The sequence below is a fragment of the Rosa rugosa genome, chromosome 7 (genome assembly GCF_958449725.1).
Source record: "Rosa rugosa chromosome 7, drRosRugo1.1, whole genome shotgun sequence".
Lineage (NCBI taxonomy): Eukaryota > Viridiplantae > Streptophyta > Magnoliopsida > Rosales > Rosaceae > Rosa > Rosa rugosa.
Genome location: NC_084826.1, coordinates 13,184,365 through 13,200,939, shown reverse-complemented (window position 1 = coordinate 13,200,939; position 16,575 = coordinate 13,184,365). Strand labels below are relative to the sequence as shown.

The window sequence follows — 16,575 nt, the reverse complement described above, 5'->3', positions numbered from 1 at the left end:
AAATAACATAAATGAAAATTAAAATAGCTTTGGCCCAAAGCAGAAGCCCAGGCCCATAGAAACCTTAGCCCAAGCCCGTGTTGAGATTTGCAGATGCCACAGGACCAACAGCTCGATTGGAATACCGGCGCCAGCCTTCCACCGTCCACACCCTTACCTCCGGCTTCCGCTATCTGGGACGACCATCCGACACCGAACTGGGGCAAACAGAATCCGACACGCCACCGTGGCCTACACCTAGGCCAAACCAACAGCGATTAGGACCCATGACTGCCTCCCACCCACTCCGGCCGCCGGGATCGATCCCCATCGCCAAAACCCACAGACAATGGGCAATCAGATCTCGCCCAGGAGACCGTGATCTATTCTGCCAACCACTGAACCAGCGCCAACCTTTCTCACCTTCCTGTCCGGATCCCAGCAAACCAAAACCCGATACCAACGGCACCCAATCTCCACTCCGACTGGGCAACCTTGAGGACCAACCCAGATCGGCCCCAATAACTGAAAGGCTACTGCCAACGAAGAGAAAAGCTACTACTGATGAACAAAAAAGTTATTGTCGAACTACCAAAAAGCCACTATTGACAAATCAAAAAGCTACTATCATTTTTAGAAAAGTTATTGTCATGCGTCGAAAAAGTCATTACCATCTTTCGAAATAGTGAAATACTATTGTTGATTAACTAATAAGTTTCGATTATTTTGAAAGAAAACTATTGCCATTTTTACTATAATTTTTTGAAAAGTTATTGACATCTTCCGAAAAACTATTGTCCACGAACCAAATACTACTATCAACGAATTGAGAAGCTATTAGGAAAGAACTGAAAAGCTACTAACTCGTCCTCTAGTCAAACCCGACCCAGTCGGATAGAGTGATTTTACATAACATATATATAGCAGGTTTGGTGCAGCTGTGTTTAGAAGATAAGTTGGCATATGTTGTGCTATGAGAATAAGTGTTTGGGGCCAGTCAAGTAAAACAGCTAAGTGTTTCGTAAACTGAATTTTTAAAAGTCTTTATAATACGAAACAAAGTGACAAAGCATTGGGTAAACTTGAAACTAAAAGTGCTATAGTAAAAATAAGCTACTTTCATAAGTTAGGCTAAGAGGACTTTTGCTTTTAGCTATAAAAGAGTCTGGCTTAAAAAAAAAAAAAAAAAACAGTTGTTTTTAGTTTTACCAAACATGTTATTGTCCATTATTTTAAATTTAAGCTGCTTTTAAGTTTTTCCATAATCATTGATATATCTTGCCGAACTAGGCATTTCTCAATATATTGGAGACAGTGGTTCTTGCTCAGTGTTATGATTCCAAACGTCCTGATGACTGAAAAAGTCTATTCTAATTCTACCATTGAACAGCTGTATATATACGAATACTTAACAAGAGTTTATTGTTAATCGTCGGACTTTCGCACCGAGAAAACAGGAGAGAAAACTAGGGTTTGGAAAGAGTGAAGGAGCAGTGGTCGCTCGTCCGGCGGCGCCTCATCGTCGATCTGGGCTTCCCGCCTCAGAGACGAATGGCAGGTGTTGCCGGACGGGAGATGGGGGTCTTGGGACCTTCGATCTTGTCTTCTTTGCGGTGGTCGGGGCTTGGCATGATTCTTCTCTGCTCTCAGGCAGAGGCGCAGGGGGGGAGGAGGAATTCGGCGGCGGCGCAGGCTTGGAGCAAGGGGTCAGAGGCCAGATCGTGGCGGCGGCTTGCCATGGATCGTATGGCGCTGATCTCTGTTAGGAGGTGGGTCGATCGGCGATGTATACGGCTGTGGGTTCGGGCTCCCGGGAGGATGGGCACAGATGGGTGGAGCGATTTCGTTCCGAGGTGGAAGTGCTCGGCGATTCCATTCTTGTTTCTCGGTGGATTGGATTGGAGTGGATGTGTTTCCAGATCTGGATCCGGTCGACGACAGGCAGGTGAATCGGTGTGGCTTGCGGTGTTGAATGGGTACCTCTGGGGTGGTGAGCTCGAAGGGCAAGAGTTGTGGCGGTGGTCTGCCGGCGGGCAAATTGGAGAGAGGGAAGTTATTTGTCATAGCTTTGGTCTGGTGCTTGAAGGGATGGTCAATCATGGTAGTTTCTTTCAGTTTTTTACTAGGGTTTTAGTTTCAAGTTTTTGGTTAGGTCGAATAAATCGTCCCTACTCTTTTGAGCTAGGGTTTGGAGGTTCTGGTCGTGTTGTGGAGCCATCTATATGGTGTTACTCCTGGGAACAATATGTTATAATTTCGATGCTGGTTGGTTATCAACGGAAAGGTGGATTTCCCTTGCACGTCGTCTGGCGGTTTATGGACACGGTGTGGAAGAGGGTGGAGTGGTTCGTCTAGATGTTGGTGACGAGGTTGTATCGTGACGCTCGGGATTGGTTATAGTTCTTTGTAGCCTGGGGTGATAGGCGGAAAAATTGGTTAGGGGTTGGACCTTTTCGGTTCATGGATGTTACTATTAGTGACGGACCCATAACTATGGATCTTGGTAGGAATATGTGTCGTGGTGTTGATACCACAACCGGTTATTCCAATGCTTTGTAATTTTTTTGGTTATTAATGGATTCTTTTCTGCTAAAAAAAAAACTAGGCATTTCTCAAACATCACACCATTGTACTATATTTTTTAGGGTAAAATTCTATATATGATTTTTGGGGGGCCAAAAAATCCACATTCTCAATTGTCCAAGTATTGTTGCTTCCACATATAATATTTTGCTAGCCTCAGTTAGTCACTAGAGAGTTGACAATGGATTGTTTGTAGGTATTAAGCTCCTTTACAGGGTCCCCCACCAATAAGTGATAGCTTTTAGAACACACCCCTCTTAAGCAGCTTCCTTTTCTGGACAACTTCCCACTCCCAAAAAAGAAGATCATGTTCCACCCTCTTCAGTCAAGATCCTACGTGGACAAATCATACACCGTCCACGTGTACGAGCATCTGTCACGTGGTGCGGGTGCCCCTGCGCAAGAATTTATCATATAAATGAAAGCAAAGCCCTCTTCGTTTTCTGACACGTGGATTGTACAACGAAACTCTATTTTGGCAGTTTCTCCCTTGCGTTTTCCAATCTCGTTCTCTATCAATGGATTTTCCGGATTTTAATTCCTCATATTTTTGAAAAAAATGAGACATCTGTATTTCATATTCGAGTTTATTGGATTTCTTATTGGGTTTCCGATCGGTCTTCTACTGGGTTTCTTCATATTCATATACTCATCACAGCCTGAGGATGTGAAGGTCATGATCATAACTTAATCCTTTTCTCATTTTTTTTTCCATGTTCAATGCCAGTTTTAGTTTTGGTCTGCATTGGTTTGTAGGGTTAGTTTAATTGGTTCATTTTTGTGTTTTCAATATTGTAATGTCTAACTTTTCATGGATTACCAAAATGCACATACCCAGATGGTTAATACTTTTTATCTGAGATACCCAAATGGTTCATTAGCTGGTGTTTGCTTCTTTTGACCCATTTTGGTTAAAGAAAACCAAAGTTTTTATGGTCATTTTGATGTAAAATGTGCAGGATCCAGATATAAAATCACTAAATGAGTGTGATCCAAACTCTCTGGTTGATCTTTTCTCAGAGATTCCTCCATGGGTGAAGCACCCTGACTTTGAAAGAGTGAGTTTAGAGAACTAATTAGAGCCTCTTGTTAGTTGTTATTTACATTGCACTGTCACATTTTATTTCTAGTCTAAAATTAGTGTTGTGAACCATTACTTGTATACTTTTGCAGATTGACTGGTTGAACAAGGCTTTACATGATATGTGGCCTTACCTTGATAAGGTGATTGTAAGTTTTCCAATACATATTCCTTTGAATTAATTGGTAAGCACGACCTAGCTAAATGTGTCCTTTGTGTTTTTTCATCTGAAGGCAATATGCAAGATTATCAGAGAAACAGCAGAGCCAATATTTGCAGAGTACGTTGGAAAATATCAGATAAGATCCATACGATTTCAGAGCTTGAATCTTGGAAGTCTTCCTCCTACAATTTATGGCAAGTTTTGTGTACATTTAAATATGTAGGCATTGTGTAGTGAACTTGTGCATATATACTAGAAATTATCCTGGTGTAGGCTACAGAGAGATTTCAATGAACAGAATCATTTAAGTTGGTTTTTCTATTTTTATTAATGTTTATTTGTCTGAGGGATCTTATTAATTATTTCATCATATCTTGCAGGTATTAGAGTGCACGAAACCAATGAAAATGAACTAGTAATTGAACCTGCTATTAGATGGGCAGGAATTCCACACATAACTGTTGTGGTAAAAATATTGTCAGTTCGACTTATAGTTCAGGTTAGAATTAATTTCAGGTGCAAATGCCTTTTCTTTACAAGAAAAACCTCCATGACAGCAATGTTTCTTTGCCAGACAGCCTGAAAACATGTGGTGCTTATGCTTCGACTGAATCTGAATTAAACAATATATATATTTAAGTAGAAATCAACTTCATCAATGATCTAGATCCACATTTGGGCAACATAACAGTTCCTATTCAACCATAGTTTGGAAATGTGTTTGAGATGCATTTGACAATCAGATTGTTTCATTCTTGTTCTTATCAGCTGATGGATGTCCAAGTATTTGCAACGCCAAGGATGATCTTAAGGCCTCTTGTACCAACATTCCCATGTTTTGGAAACATTACAATGACTTTGATAGACAAGGTAAATTGATTCAAATTTATGCACAATAGTTTACAACGCTTCGTGTAAGTGCATGCTCTTATGGTGGCAGATATGTCATGTATGTACATGCAGCCACATGTGGACTTTGGACTCAGATTACTGGGAGGGGATGTTATGGCAATCCCCGGTTTCTATCAATTTGTTCAGGTCACTCACTCTCTCTCTGTAATCTGTAAGTTGGAGTTGTTTAATTAACTTATATTTCAAGCTTAATGTTGATTTTTTGAGTGAAGGAGAAGTAGACAACATCATTCATAGTGTTAGCTAGATACGTTATAAACTATACTCCAAACTATTTTATGCATGTTCTGTAGAAATTATAAGAATAAAAATATAACCATATGTCTGGCGAATTCATAAAGTTACAATGCTTTAATGGGAATTTGAGAATAACGTAGGCAAGTATTCTAGTGTATATTCATTAAAGTTCTGGGTTTCTTTTATAGAAAATGAAATTTCTCATGCTACCAAACAAAATTATCTGTTAACTTTGTTGAATTACCATATATGCATGTATATTGTCAAGAGTTTGATACAATTTATAATTGTTTGCTTCTTTTTTTGGTGATAAGCAGGAATATATAAGAAAACAAGTTGCTAGCCTTTATTTATGGCCCCAAACTTTGAACATACCAATTCTTCAGGGTTCATTGTAAGTTTACCTGAAACTACAGTAAAGATAAATAATGACAGTAACTAGTTTCCAGAATATATACATATATTTGTCTACTCTTATGATATATTTTTTCCCCAGATCAGGAACTATAAAGAAGCCTGTAGGCATACTGCATGTCAAGGTTGTAAGAGCTAAGAAACTCTTGAAGGCGGACATCATAGGAAGATCTGATCCTTATGTTAAAATCAAACTAACCGGGGAGAGGCTTCCATCAAAGAAAACTAGCATTAAGATGAGGAACTTGAACCCTGAATGGAATGAGAATTTCAAGCTTACAGTCAAAGATCCAGAGTCCCAATTCATTCAGTTCAATGTTTTCGACTGGGATCAGGTTTGATATACAATATTATTAATTCGTAATAGTGATAAACCTGCTAATCAATCATCCAAATTGACGGTTTGCATTCGACTGTATCAAATCAATGTTCTGTTAGACCTTCTTTGTTGCAATATAATACAACGTATAAGGGTGATCATTTTTTGGTAACCGAGTTCTAAGTCTTTTGTTGTCAATGATGCTCATTTTTTGATTAACCAAAAAGTCAACTATGGAGTAAATTGCCCAAAATATGAAGACATTTAAACGAAACATACCATCTTTACCAAAATCTTGGCCTTGGTTACCCAAAAAGATGATCACCTCAAAACATGCTGTATGTTATACTAATTTTTTTTTTTTTTTGGGTATGTTATACTAGATTGCATAGTATCATTTGAGCTCAAAGCAAACTTAAAGGTTTATCACGTCTGATTTCACAGATTGGGACGCATGACCCTTTGGGAATGCAAATTCTTCCACTGAAGTTGCTAACTCCATATGACACACAAGAATTTACGCTTGACTTAGTAAACAGCACAAACCCTTATGATCCTCAAAACAAGAAAAAAAGAGGCCAACTTATGGTGGAGTTGACATATAATCCTTTTATAGAAGAGAGTGGTAGTGGAATATATAACAGTGGACCTTTGGATGGAGATCAAGTGGTAGATGGAAAAAAGCTTGGAATTAAAAGCCAAATTAGGAGCCGAAAGCCATCCATGTCCGTAGACAAGTCTTCACAAATAGATGCAGCTGGTCTGCTTTTGGTTACAGTTCAAGGAGCAGAAGAACTTGAGAGCAAGCTTTACGATAACCCTAATCCTTACGTACTGGTTCGGTTTTCAGGAGAAAAGAGGAAAACCAAGGTGAATATATATGTAGTTAATGAGGTTAATTAGAAGAAATGATATCATTAATAATGCATAATATATCTGAGAAGAACACATTTCTATTTGATTTGATATATTGTACACACACTCACTGTGTCTTTGTGACTCGATTTAGTTCATCTCTCATGAGTTAATGCATACAATTTTTGTGTGTAGATGATAAAGAGATCCCATCGGCCATATTGGAATGAAGAATTTCAGTTTGTGGTAGAAGAGGCGACTTTGAAGGAGAAGATTCGTTTTGAAGTAAAGAGTAAGAAAAGAACCCTTTTCGCTTATCGTTTCCGAAAAAAGGTTTGGTCATTTACCATAAACTCATCAACTATTTGTTCTGTTTATTCGAATCAAAACCATCTGAATATTATCATCTTTATCTAGGAATTGTTGGGGTACGTTGACATCAATTTTAGCGATGTGGTATACAATGGACGCATTAGAGGCAAGTACAATTTGATTAACTCGAAAAATGCAGTCATACATATCGAGTTGCAGTGGAGCACCACGTGACACATGCATCAAAAGTTTTGCAGTAATGTAATCTTGAAACTCTAAATTATCAATGATAGTCATGTATAGATATGTACATCCACTAATTATGAAATTCATAGCCATTGATAGTTGTCAATCGCTTACACTGTCACAGTTGACGTTAGTCCTTTTCGTAACAGGAATTCTTCTCGACCACAATAGTGTTTTAGGATGGATACTACTGGTGTGTTTGTATTTTGACCTCAAATGAAAAGAACATATAAATTGATATTTTCTAGTATACATTGATCTTTATGGGCCAAGCCAGAGAGAGTTATGGCCCATGTAATAAACATGATAGCAACAGGGCCCATCTTCTTCCACAGAAAATATCTCATACACTGCGCTTTTGTCCCCAATCTCATCTCTGATTCAAATGGATGCCAACTGGCACCGCAAACCGACGGCTGTGATCAAGCAACAAGTGGGCAAGTGTGTGATCTGCAACCAGGGGTATTTTCGTCAGTGAAAATATCCTAAAACTTTTCTTCTTCTTAAAACCCTGAGAGAGTTTCTGAAAACCTTATCTGTTTGAAGCGAAGCAAAGCAAAGCCACCATGACTACCTCTACGGCTTCGCTGGTTCTTCCTTCCCTGACCCCCAAAACCCTAGCCCTCTACACCCCCAAACCCACTTCGCTCTCGCTCTTCTCTCTGACCTTCTCGTCCCTAAAACCCGTTTCGATTTCGGCCTCATTTCTCAGCTCCGGCAAGGGGTTTCAGTCGTCTCGGTCGGTCGTACGACGCGTCGCTGTTTCGGACTTCGAGCAGGATGAGGAGGTTCTCAGCGACGACGGCGGCGGCGGCGAGCCCAATTTCTCGCCTGACCTCAAGCTCTTCGTCGGAAACCTTCCCTTCACCGTCGACAGTGCTCAGCTAGCTGAGCTCTTCGAAGGTGCTGGAAATGTTGAGATGGTCGAGGTATGGTTTTGTTTTTTCGTTCGAAATTTCGAAGCTTTTCGTGAATTGAATGGAGATAAAAATTGTGGGTTTGATGTTTATTTGGGATTAATGGAGGTTTTTTAATGGAATTTGCAGGTGATATATGACAAGGCGACTGGGAGAAGCAGGGGATTTGGGTTTGTGACCATGTCGAGTGCTCAGGAAGTTGAAGCAGCTGCTCGACAGTTCAATGGCTATGTAAGTCACTATATTGTGTCTATGATTTGTGTGTGTGTGTGTGTGTGTATGCGAAAATGTGAAACAAAGAGTTCAAGATATGAGAAAATTGGATTGGTGTTTGAGACTTAGTGAGAGCTTATCTTGAGGTTACTGTGGTGATTGCTTAATGTGCTTATGAATTGTTCCGAGTCTTGGATTCATTTGGTTATCTTTCATGCATGAGAACTTTGAAGCTATGTATTGTGTATAAGCAATGACATTTTCGCAATTACAAATTAGTTGATTGAGCTCATGAGAACACTTTTTTATTTGTAGCTACACGACAGGGTGGGTAATGTAGTGATTCTTGTGAAGATTAGTTTTAAGTTTTTAACAAATAAAAGGAAGTTTGTCTTTAAGCTTAATGATACCTTTCTTCATGTGAATCTTATACTATATGCTTAACATCTATATTGACTGTTCTGAACCCTGTTCATTGTATATAAGCAACACTTTCTGACTTTTTGCAGGAACTTGACGGAAGGGCATTGAGGGTAAACTATGGACCTCCCCCGCCTAGGTCTGAGGATTCTTTCAGAGGTGCCAGAGGTCCCCCCAGAGGTGGTGGAGGTTATGGTGACTCTTCCAACCGCCTTTATGTGGGTAACCTTGCATGGGGTGTTGACAATTTGGCACTTGAGAACTTGTTTAATGAGCAAGGAAAGGTTTTGGAGGCCAAGGTAGTTTTTGACAGGGACAGTGGCCGGTCGAGGGGTTTTGGTTTTGTGACATATGGTTCCGCTGAAGAAATGAACAGTGCCATTGAGTCTTTGGATGGCGTTGTACGTATATAATCACCTTTTGCTTATCAGTATTTGTATTATATCTTCTTCCCATGTACATCACCATTTTTGTATTCCTAATGTTTTTATCTGTTTAATTTTACAGGACTTGGGTGGAAGATCTATTCGCGTAACTGCGGCAGAACCTAGGCCGCCAAGGCGTCAATTTTGAGTACTAAATCCTTGAGAGTCATTGGCCAACAGAATATTCGATGTAAAGTTTTTGACCCATATATATATATATATATTTTTTTTTTTTGTATGTGATTATTGCCTCTTCTTTTTTGAAGCCTATGACAGTCTATTGCAGATGTATCAAAGTAATCATAAAGTTTTGGATTCCAACTGATATGACACTATTTCATTTGTTCATATCTAGACCCATTTTGTAACTCATTCATTTATCCATGTTATTTGCCTCATCATTTGGTGACTAATCCTCCGGAAATGTTTTGGCTACTAGTATTATTGTTTTGGTAAATCCTGTGCTAAATTTCTGGTTTTTAAAGTTGCATGTCCAAATGCATTTTATAATCTATTGTATTATGGAGTGTGTGCATGAAACTTTTACCTGGTTCTCTCCTTTTTTCTATGTATTTGTTATCCTAATACATGCTGATCTTCTTGACAGGGAGTTAGGAGCTAAGTAGCTGTATGTCATTGCCTTTTGTCAAGAATTCCCAGATTATGCTCCCTTGCACCACAGTTGAATTCGTGACTGATGGTTGTTTTTGGCATCGGCCTGTAGAGATGGATAAGAGCGAATGTTTTTTGAAAGTTTAAATTCTATGTTCTGAGTGCTGGGTTTAGTTAAGGAACTGATTTGTGATCTATTTTTTCTTGTAACAACAGTTTATAGATTCGGGCATATGAATCGTCATCTAATAGTCTGCTTTACCTTGATATGTTACTGAAAGAAATCCTGATTGTGTAACGATTGCAGGAGAAATGTACAACCAGATCAGTTTTTTCAGCCAATTGAGATCCAAGCTAAAAATGAATGTGGTCCAAAAATTGTTTGGTCTCCTGTTCAGAAATGGTTTTTTCTTTTTCTCACAGATGAGCAGTTTCTTGGTTTCATTTTCTAAAACAAAAATTTGTTTTCAGATAGAATAGAAAACAGACTTATTGTTGAGGTACCATCCACCAGGATTCCTAACCCAGTCTGGACGACTTCATTCATTTGTTTCTGGTATCTAGAGCAGAAGTTCTTAGTTCTGTTCTTGCTAGTGAATGATGCCGATTAAGACTAGCTTTTTGATTTTATGAATATGCTCTGAATGACTGAATGGATGGATTTGAAAGAACAATGCTAGTCCTAGCTCCTAGGCCAAGGGCATGCATAAACAGTCTTTTGGGCTTTATAGCATTTTAAACACAAGCTATAGAGCTATATACTAAGACCGCTATAATGTTGGATGCTGCGGAGGTTCTTCCATACTAATCCTGTAAAACTGAACAGACAAAGAAAGTGTTAGCCCATTGGGCAGCCTGCAGTAGTTGGATGCAGGCCTGGTCCAAGAGACGTTTGCATTTGTAATTAACTACAGGCAAATTGGAGAAATAGTGGTTCTAGTTGGATCTCCAAATTTGATATTTGGACCTCCAACTTTTTTCAATTATTAATAGACTTTGTCAAACTATATGAAAAGACAAATAAAGATAAAGAGAGCAAAATGAAAAAAAATAAAATAATAATAATCTTCTTACCTCCCCAAATATAACATTCAATAAAAAAACTTTTTTTTCCCGGAATTTCCTTATATTGCTATATAGTTTTATAATTGATCTAAAATAATTAAGTAAAAATAATAATTTCTATACATGGCCCATCATTTAATACAAAAATAAATTCAAAACAATCTGATTTGGAATTTCTTTAAACTAAATTCATTGAATATTATGATATAGTTATTACTCGATCTTCCAACCCAAAGCCCTTGAAATCCTTCTTTTAGCAAATTCAAAGGGATTCCAGCAACATATCAAGATCGAGAACCAACCCTTCGATTAATTTTGATGGATGAGAGACCTACTCATAAGAGCAATATCGTGTGATTTTAATTCATTCTTCTTCTCATGGTTGAAGATAAAGATAAAAAGTAGAGTAACTGATTATTGTATCTCATGTTTAAGGGTGTTTTGGTAAAAATAAGGAAGTTTACTTAGCTTTTCAAGTATTGTAAAAAGTAAATTAGAGGTGTACTAAGTATGAGAAGTCCAAATAACAAATTTAAAGATCCAACTAGAACCACATTTGGAGAAAACACAGAAAAGCACAAGGACAAGAAAAGGAAGAGAATTTGACACCCCTTCTCCATTTTCTTTTGTTTTGTTTTTGGGGGAAGCAAAACTAAGATAAAAGGCAAATGCCAAATCACCCAAATGGGTTTCTTCCTTTTCTTTTTTAACAAACAATATCAGTGGAGGGAGAAGATAAGAATATAAAATTTCGGATGTAGCGTTAAATTCTCTTCCTTAGCAAAAACAAAACACCAACACTCGAATTATTTTTGGTGTCCAAGATAGGTAGTTGAATCCTATGCAGACAGGCACTCATTTTGGGTGCTTCCCATCCTCTCTAAAATCACTAATCAAGTTGAAGCAATCATGGATTCAAGTCACCTAGAGATTAGTGGGTTCACATGTGTTTCTTCCCCCACATTGGTTTCAAATAAAATAAGCATACGTTCATTAAGCTTATGGCTTTTTACTGCAGCTTTTTGAATTGTAATGAAAGACAAAAGTTTGTGAGCATAATGATTCTACTAGAGCATTGTAGTTCGTAATCTTTGACTTGAAGCCTAAGTGTTCTTGAGAAGTGATATAATTACTCACTTTACACATTTGAATTTTTTTTATGCGCCCGTTTAGATCAGATATATCTTATATGGAATAGGAAAATATTTACTTTGTCTCTATTCTTTGTGCATCTAGAAGCAAAGCACAAAAGTGTCATGACATTTACTATAAACCAAAGATGAGTTACTGTTCACTCAGGCCTGAAATGAAGTGACGCTTTTGCCCTTGCTTTTTCCTTCATTACAATTTGCCATTCTTCTATAACGTTCTTATCCCTTGCCACCTGTAGGTTTACTGAGCCTTCACCTGCACTCTATTGACACAGACACAGGGAGAGCGACGAGGGCCTCATCTTTTGCGTTTTGGTTATTTGCTCGACACAGAGAGAGATGGAGCGAAGTAAACAGAGGAAGAAAGGAGAGAAGAAGAGGCCATCCCTTCAAAAGTAAGCGAAACCCTCACTCCCCAAAGCTTAATTTCACTGCAAATCACTCATCTTTTTGTTTTTTTTTTTGTTTTTTGTTTTTTTGTTTTTGTTTTTTCTGGATTGATTAATTGATTGGGAATTGGGTTCCTTAATTTCTCTGCGAAAAATTCATCTTTTTTTTTTTTTTGGATGGATTGATTGATTGGGAATTGGGTTTTCAGTGTCCATCGCTAGGTGGAGTTTGCCATTGGAGGCTTAATCGTGGACACCAAGGTGTTCTATTGGCCAAGAAAGGTCTTTTACTATGGATTTCCGGTATTTATGTAGATTTGGATCCTTCTCAGCTTTGCTGATTAAAATTTTTCGGTGAAGGATTGGATTTGGGTTTATGTTTTGGTGAATAGATATTTGGTTCTTTCGCTTTTTCTTTCTCTAAATTTTCCTAAACGATATGTATTGATATTTTTGTAGTGTGCTTAGCTTTGCTGATTGAAGAAGATGAATGGAAAAATGAGCTCTTCTTCAGCATCAGAAGGTATTCTAATTGGGAAGTTTGTTGCTTCCTTCTGTTTCAAGCTTTTACTGATATCTTAGAATTTATTGGGTGTGAATGCTTTAGTAATTGCATTATTATTGCTTTTTAACTTTGATTTTATGCTTTTGGTTTTACTGTTTTTTGCTTCAAGTTTGTTCCTTTCTTTTATCACTTTGCTTATGATTTGCCAAATGATAATTCACACTTTTTATATTACATTGTTGGTATCAAAATGACAGAAGGGATTGCTTATGTTTAATTGAGTATTTTATTTTTCGAGTCTAACATGGAAAGTAATACACAAACTCAAAGGAATGAACACGGGATTTTTTTTATCCCGTACTGAAGGAATAAAGGTTAAATAAGAAAACATGGTATAATTGAAACTTACTATGAATTCAGTTGAAGGACCATATATGTTTCCAAAGAGTTATACACAAGATGCAACAATGACCAAGTTTCCTTAATTCATAACAAGTGAAATTTGAGAAAAATGTTTAGATTGTTAAATCAAAATAACCAGAGGAGCAGAGGTACCAATGCGCAGAGAGTATCAATGTTGACATACAAAATTGAACATGATGAGTTCATAGGGAACCTAAGTTTGACTGGGTCAAATTTCAAAAAATTTGAACATGATGCATTCTTATGCTTAAAACGGTTGCTACCTTGAGGAGAGGTAATTGATTTTTGATATAGTAAGGGAATCAACCATTTGAATTATGAAGATTGTAAATAGTTAGAGTCTAACTGAACTTTTGACATGAATGGTTTACCACATGTTTGACAAACTATTTTTTACGATCTTAGATGCTGCTGCTCAGGAGCTGATGTGTGCCTGGAGTGCTGGCCGCTTATGACAATTGCTTTGAGGTAGGAATATTTTTTCCATTGGCATCTGATCTATATGTTGTTAGAACTTAAAACCCTTGAATATTCACTTTTGTGAACTTCTTTTCTGCAGATGACTTTGGTTTCAATGACATTCTTTGGGTATACAGTGGCTGACATGGTGTTCACTATTGGGTTTGTGATGAGAAAGCTGGAAGGTAAATCACTCGGTAGTACTTTTGGTCTCTAAGATATGTTATGACACTTAAGAGCTGCTATTACTGACTATTTTTGTGTCTAAAAGGTGGTATTGTACTTCAAACTCTTTTGGGTTAAAAGACATCTGATATGTTATCCGATTTTGTAAAAGTTGTTAATGATTGGCCCTGCTCTTTATCCATTCCTTTAGAGTTGTGAGAATCTGTATTCAATATTTGCAATAAGACTTGCTTATGATTCACCTTGCATTAGCTAAGATTTTTGGGGTAGACCAAGCTGTAGCATTGAAAGTTTGAAACTAATGAGATATGAAAGATCATTCGAACCTCTCGAAGATAAGGCTCTTACACAGCCATTAATTCCTACATCGAAAAAATTGATGCTGATGTTGTGAAATTAAGTAAAAGAAAGAAGTACTACATATAAAAAGACTACATGCTCTGATTGAGAAATTGAATATGTAGAGGAAGCCAAGACTGTAACTTTCTTTCTATTTGTTGCAGGAACACAATGTAGAGAGTTAGAGAATTAGTTCAGCGGGGGATTTTCAGATTGTGAGCACATGCAGAGGACGTTAGCCAAGGAATTTCAACACATGAAGTCTAAGTATGCAAAGGTTTAGAGAATTAATTACTATAGCTTTGGTGATTGTTATCTCCCTCTCTTATGAATGTTGGATTCTGTTAGTTATGTCATCAATATATTGAACTTCACAACTTATTGTTCTCCCCCCCCTCTGATTTTGGTTCTCTGCTAATTTTTAGATCGGAGTTTTTGGTACTTGACATTTTTTTATTACATCTGGATTTTAGGTGCTATTGTTTTTTGACCATAATTCCGTCTTTGGATTTGTTTTAGATTGGTTTCTAGGTATAGGTACTTCCATGTACTTTTTTGAATAATCAGTTACATTATTTTTGTAATCTTGGCTTCTACATCATCTTTTTTCCTTTTCTTTTTCTTTTTGGGGTTCCTATTTCATTGTACACTTGAATTCAGAAATATGTATAAGAAAATTCAGAGAAAAAATAATAATGTTGGATTAGAAACACCGTGACAAGCAAACAAACCCGCAGCATCGCGCGGGCTATCTTGCTAGTTTCTTTCATTGGTCGATAAACTTCTTTTTCTAGGACGGTAAAGATAATTCCATTTAACTTAAGTAGAAATTTGACATGGTATGCCAAGCTGTCTATGCTTACATTCATTTCCACTACTGTACTTGATGATATCACTGGAGCTGCTTGTCTCAGAAGTGTTAAGACTCCTGCCATATCTTAGCTTGTTCTGTTTCTTTTGTTTTGGGTCTTGGACCCCCATTGTAAAAAAAAAAAAAAAAAAAAAAAAAAAAATTAAAAAAATTAAAATTAGACATAGGATGATTTTTTTTTTTTTTTTCCGAAAAAGAAATAAACATAACAACTAAAAATCCCTACAACACCCAATACGTAAGGAATATAAAAAGAAGGCTGAAAAGGCAGAGAGGGGAAGAGAATTATATATGCCAGACTCTAGGTAGCGCAGAGTGGCCAGTTTTTGCAAGAGCTTTTGTCAGAAAGTTGGCTTCACACGATGAACATGCTTAATCTGCGGGTGATGTAGGAGTGTACAAAGAGACCATATATCATTTACAATAGACCTAAGCCGCCAAGGAATCCGAGCAAAGCCGTTTAAGGCATCAATCAAGGTTTTTGAGTCACCTTCAATTACCAAATCAGAGAATCCATGTAAAACAGCTGCACGAAGGCCTACACAAAGAGCGAGACCTTCAACCAACAGGATATTAGTAGTTGGAAGTTGATAGCAGGCTACTAAGAGGGGTTGCCCATCAGCATCTCTGAATACAAATCCACCAGCTGCATGGGAAGGAAAGGACACTGAACCATCGAAATTAAGCTTAATTGATCCATGGTTGGGAGGGCGCCAAGAAATAGCAGAGGAAGTGATAGATTTTCTAGTGATGTTGGTGTTAGATTGACAGTACTAGTGATAAGAATGAGCAGCATCAATGAGAATGGAGGTAAATTAGACATAGGATGATACAAAGAACTAAAACTTTGAGAAAACAACGGTTACAAATATTATTATGTTATAATGTAGAAAGAAGATAAAGAGAAAATAGTTGGGAGGAAGTAGAAATGTTGTCATTCAGTGTTATTAGCATTCTTTATATAGAGGTAGAGTTTACATCAAAGCACATAACTAATGAGTTTTAAAAGTGGACAGCTACATAGATAATAATATTTACAACACTCCGCCTTGGATGTCCACCAATGAATGATGGTATTTGACACGCTTATTGTTGCCTCGTTAAAAAACCTTGCCAAGTAACAAAAACCCATTGGGACAAAAATAAACCTGGTCGAATGACAAAAAGAGCACAACGCGCATATGTCTTAGGTAACATACTTCCAAATGCCCCCCCTAATGAGAGTCTTCCTCTGATTGTAGCAAAGCTCAATTATGTATGCAATAAGCTACATGTACCATGTATAGTAGTTTGATGTGTCTATCACTGAAGTGAGACCATGTGTGCTTTGCATATAAGGGCTCATCACAAATTTTCGTACCTGCAAAGTTAAAGTAATACCAACAAATCTAGACGATTTTCAATAAGCCTTACCTCATATAATAAGGTTAGAAACAACGACACATGTTCAAATTCATACACTAATTAAGTAATAGCTAAACAATATAAAGAAATTGGCA

General features: G+C 37.5%; 2 protein-coding genes and 1 long non-coding RNA gene across 10 annotated transcripts; all 3 read left to right on the top strand.

The window, feature by feature from the left end:
- Window positions 1–3,025: 3,025 nt before the first annotated feature.
- Window positions 3,026–7,482, top strand: LOC133720887 (synaptotagmin-3-like). 4 transcript variants are annotated; one of them, XM_062147370.1, is made up of 13 exons: window positions 3,026–3,235; window positions 3,522–3,620; window positions 3,736–3,792; window positions 3,877–4,000; window positions 4,187–4,305; window positions 4,575–4,676; window positions 4,770–4,844; window positions 5,273–5,349; window positions 5,452–5,704; window positions 6,133–6,558; window positions 6,739–6,876; window positions 6,961–7,116; window positions 7,251–7,482. In XM_062147370.1, the coding sequence occupies exons 1-12, from the start codon at window positions 3,122–3,124 to the stop codon at window positions 7,087–7,089; spliced, it is 1,713 nt and encodes a 570-aa protein (XP_062003354.1). In that variant the 5' UTR covers window positions 3,026–3,121; the 3' UTR covers window positions 7,090–7,116; window positions 7,251–7,482. The 4 variants fall into 4 exon arrangements, with proteins under 4 accessions (XP_062003354.1, XP_062003355.1, XP_062003356.1 ...); XM_062147371.1 differs by having other exon boundaries at window positions 3,736–3,786; window positions 6,961–7,482; XM_062147372.1 differs by having other exon boundaries at window positions 6,739–6,835; window positions 6,961–7,482.
- A 133-nt stretch (window positions 7,483–7,615) lies between these two features.
- LOC133720888 (29 kDa ribonucleoprotein A, chloroplastic) lies at window positions 7,616–9,955 on the top strand. The gene is made up of 5 exons (XM_062147373.1): window positions 7,616–8,030; window positions 8,148–8,249; window positions 8,741–9,052; window positions 9,159–9,266; window positions 9,684–9,955. Exons 1-4 carry the CDS (start codon window positions 7,668–7,670, stop codon window positions 9,222–9,224), a joined length of 843 nt encoding a protein of 280 aa, XP_062003357.1. The 5' UTR covers window positions 7,616–7,667; the 3' UTR covers window positions 9,225–9,266; window positions 9,684–9,955.
- A 2,050-nt stretch (window positions 9,956–12,005) lies between these two features.
- LOC133721311 (uncharacterized) lies at window positions 12,006–14,664 on the top strand. Of its 5 annotated transcripts, XR_009852160.1 has the most exons (7): window positions 12,006–12,064; window positions 12,144–12,299; window positions 12,503–12,575; window positions 12,753–12,816; window positions 13,627–13,689; window positions 13,781–13,865; window positions 14,370–14,664. It is a non-coding gene; the product is annotated as an uncharacterized LOC133721311 (long non-coding RNA). The 5 variants fall into 5 exon arrangements; XR_009852161.1 differs by having other exon boundaries at window positions 12,012–12,299; window positions 12,503–12,554; XR_009852157.1 differs by having other exon boundaries at window positions 12,012–12,299.
- Window positions 14,665–16,575: the final 1,911 nt, after the last annotated feature.

Bases quoted from the DNA above. Each gene is read 5' to 3' on its own strand.
- LOC133720887 (XM_062147370.1), top strand. From the start codon at position 3,122: ATGAGACATCTGTATTTCATATTCGAGTTTATTGGATTTCTTATTGGG. The intron at 5,350-5,451 runs GTAAGTTTACCT...TTTTTTCCCCAG, and splicing joins CCAATTCTTCAGGGTTCATT to ATCAGGAACTATAAAGAAGC. The intron at 5,705-6,132 runs GTTTGATATACA...CTGATTTCACAG, and splicing joins ATGTTTTCGACTGGGATCAG to ATTGGGACGCATGACCCTTT.
- LOC133720888 (XM_062147373.1), top strand. From the start codon at position 7,668: ATGACTACCTCTACGGCTTCGCTGGTTCTTCCTTCCCTGACCCCCAAA. The intron at 8,031-8,147 runs GTATGGTTTTGT...TGGAATTTGCAG, and splicing joins GAAATGTTGAGATGGTCGAG to GTGATATATGACAAGGCGAC. The intron at 9,053-9,158 runs GTACGTATATAA...TTAATTTTACAG, and splicing joins TTGAGTCTTTGGATGGCGTT to GACTTGGGTGGAAGATCTAT.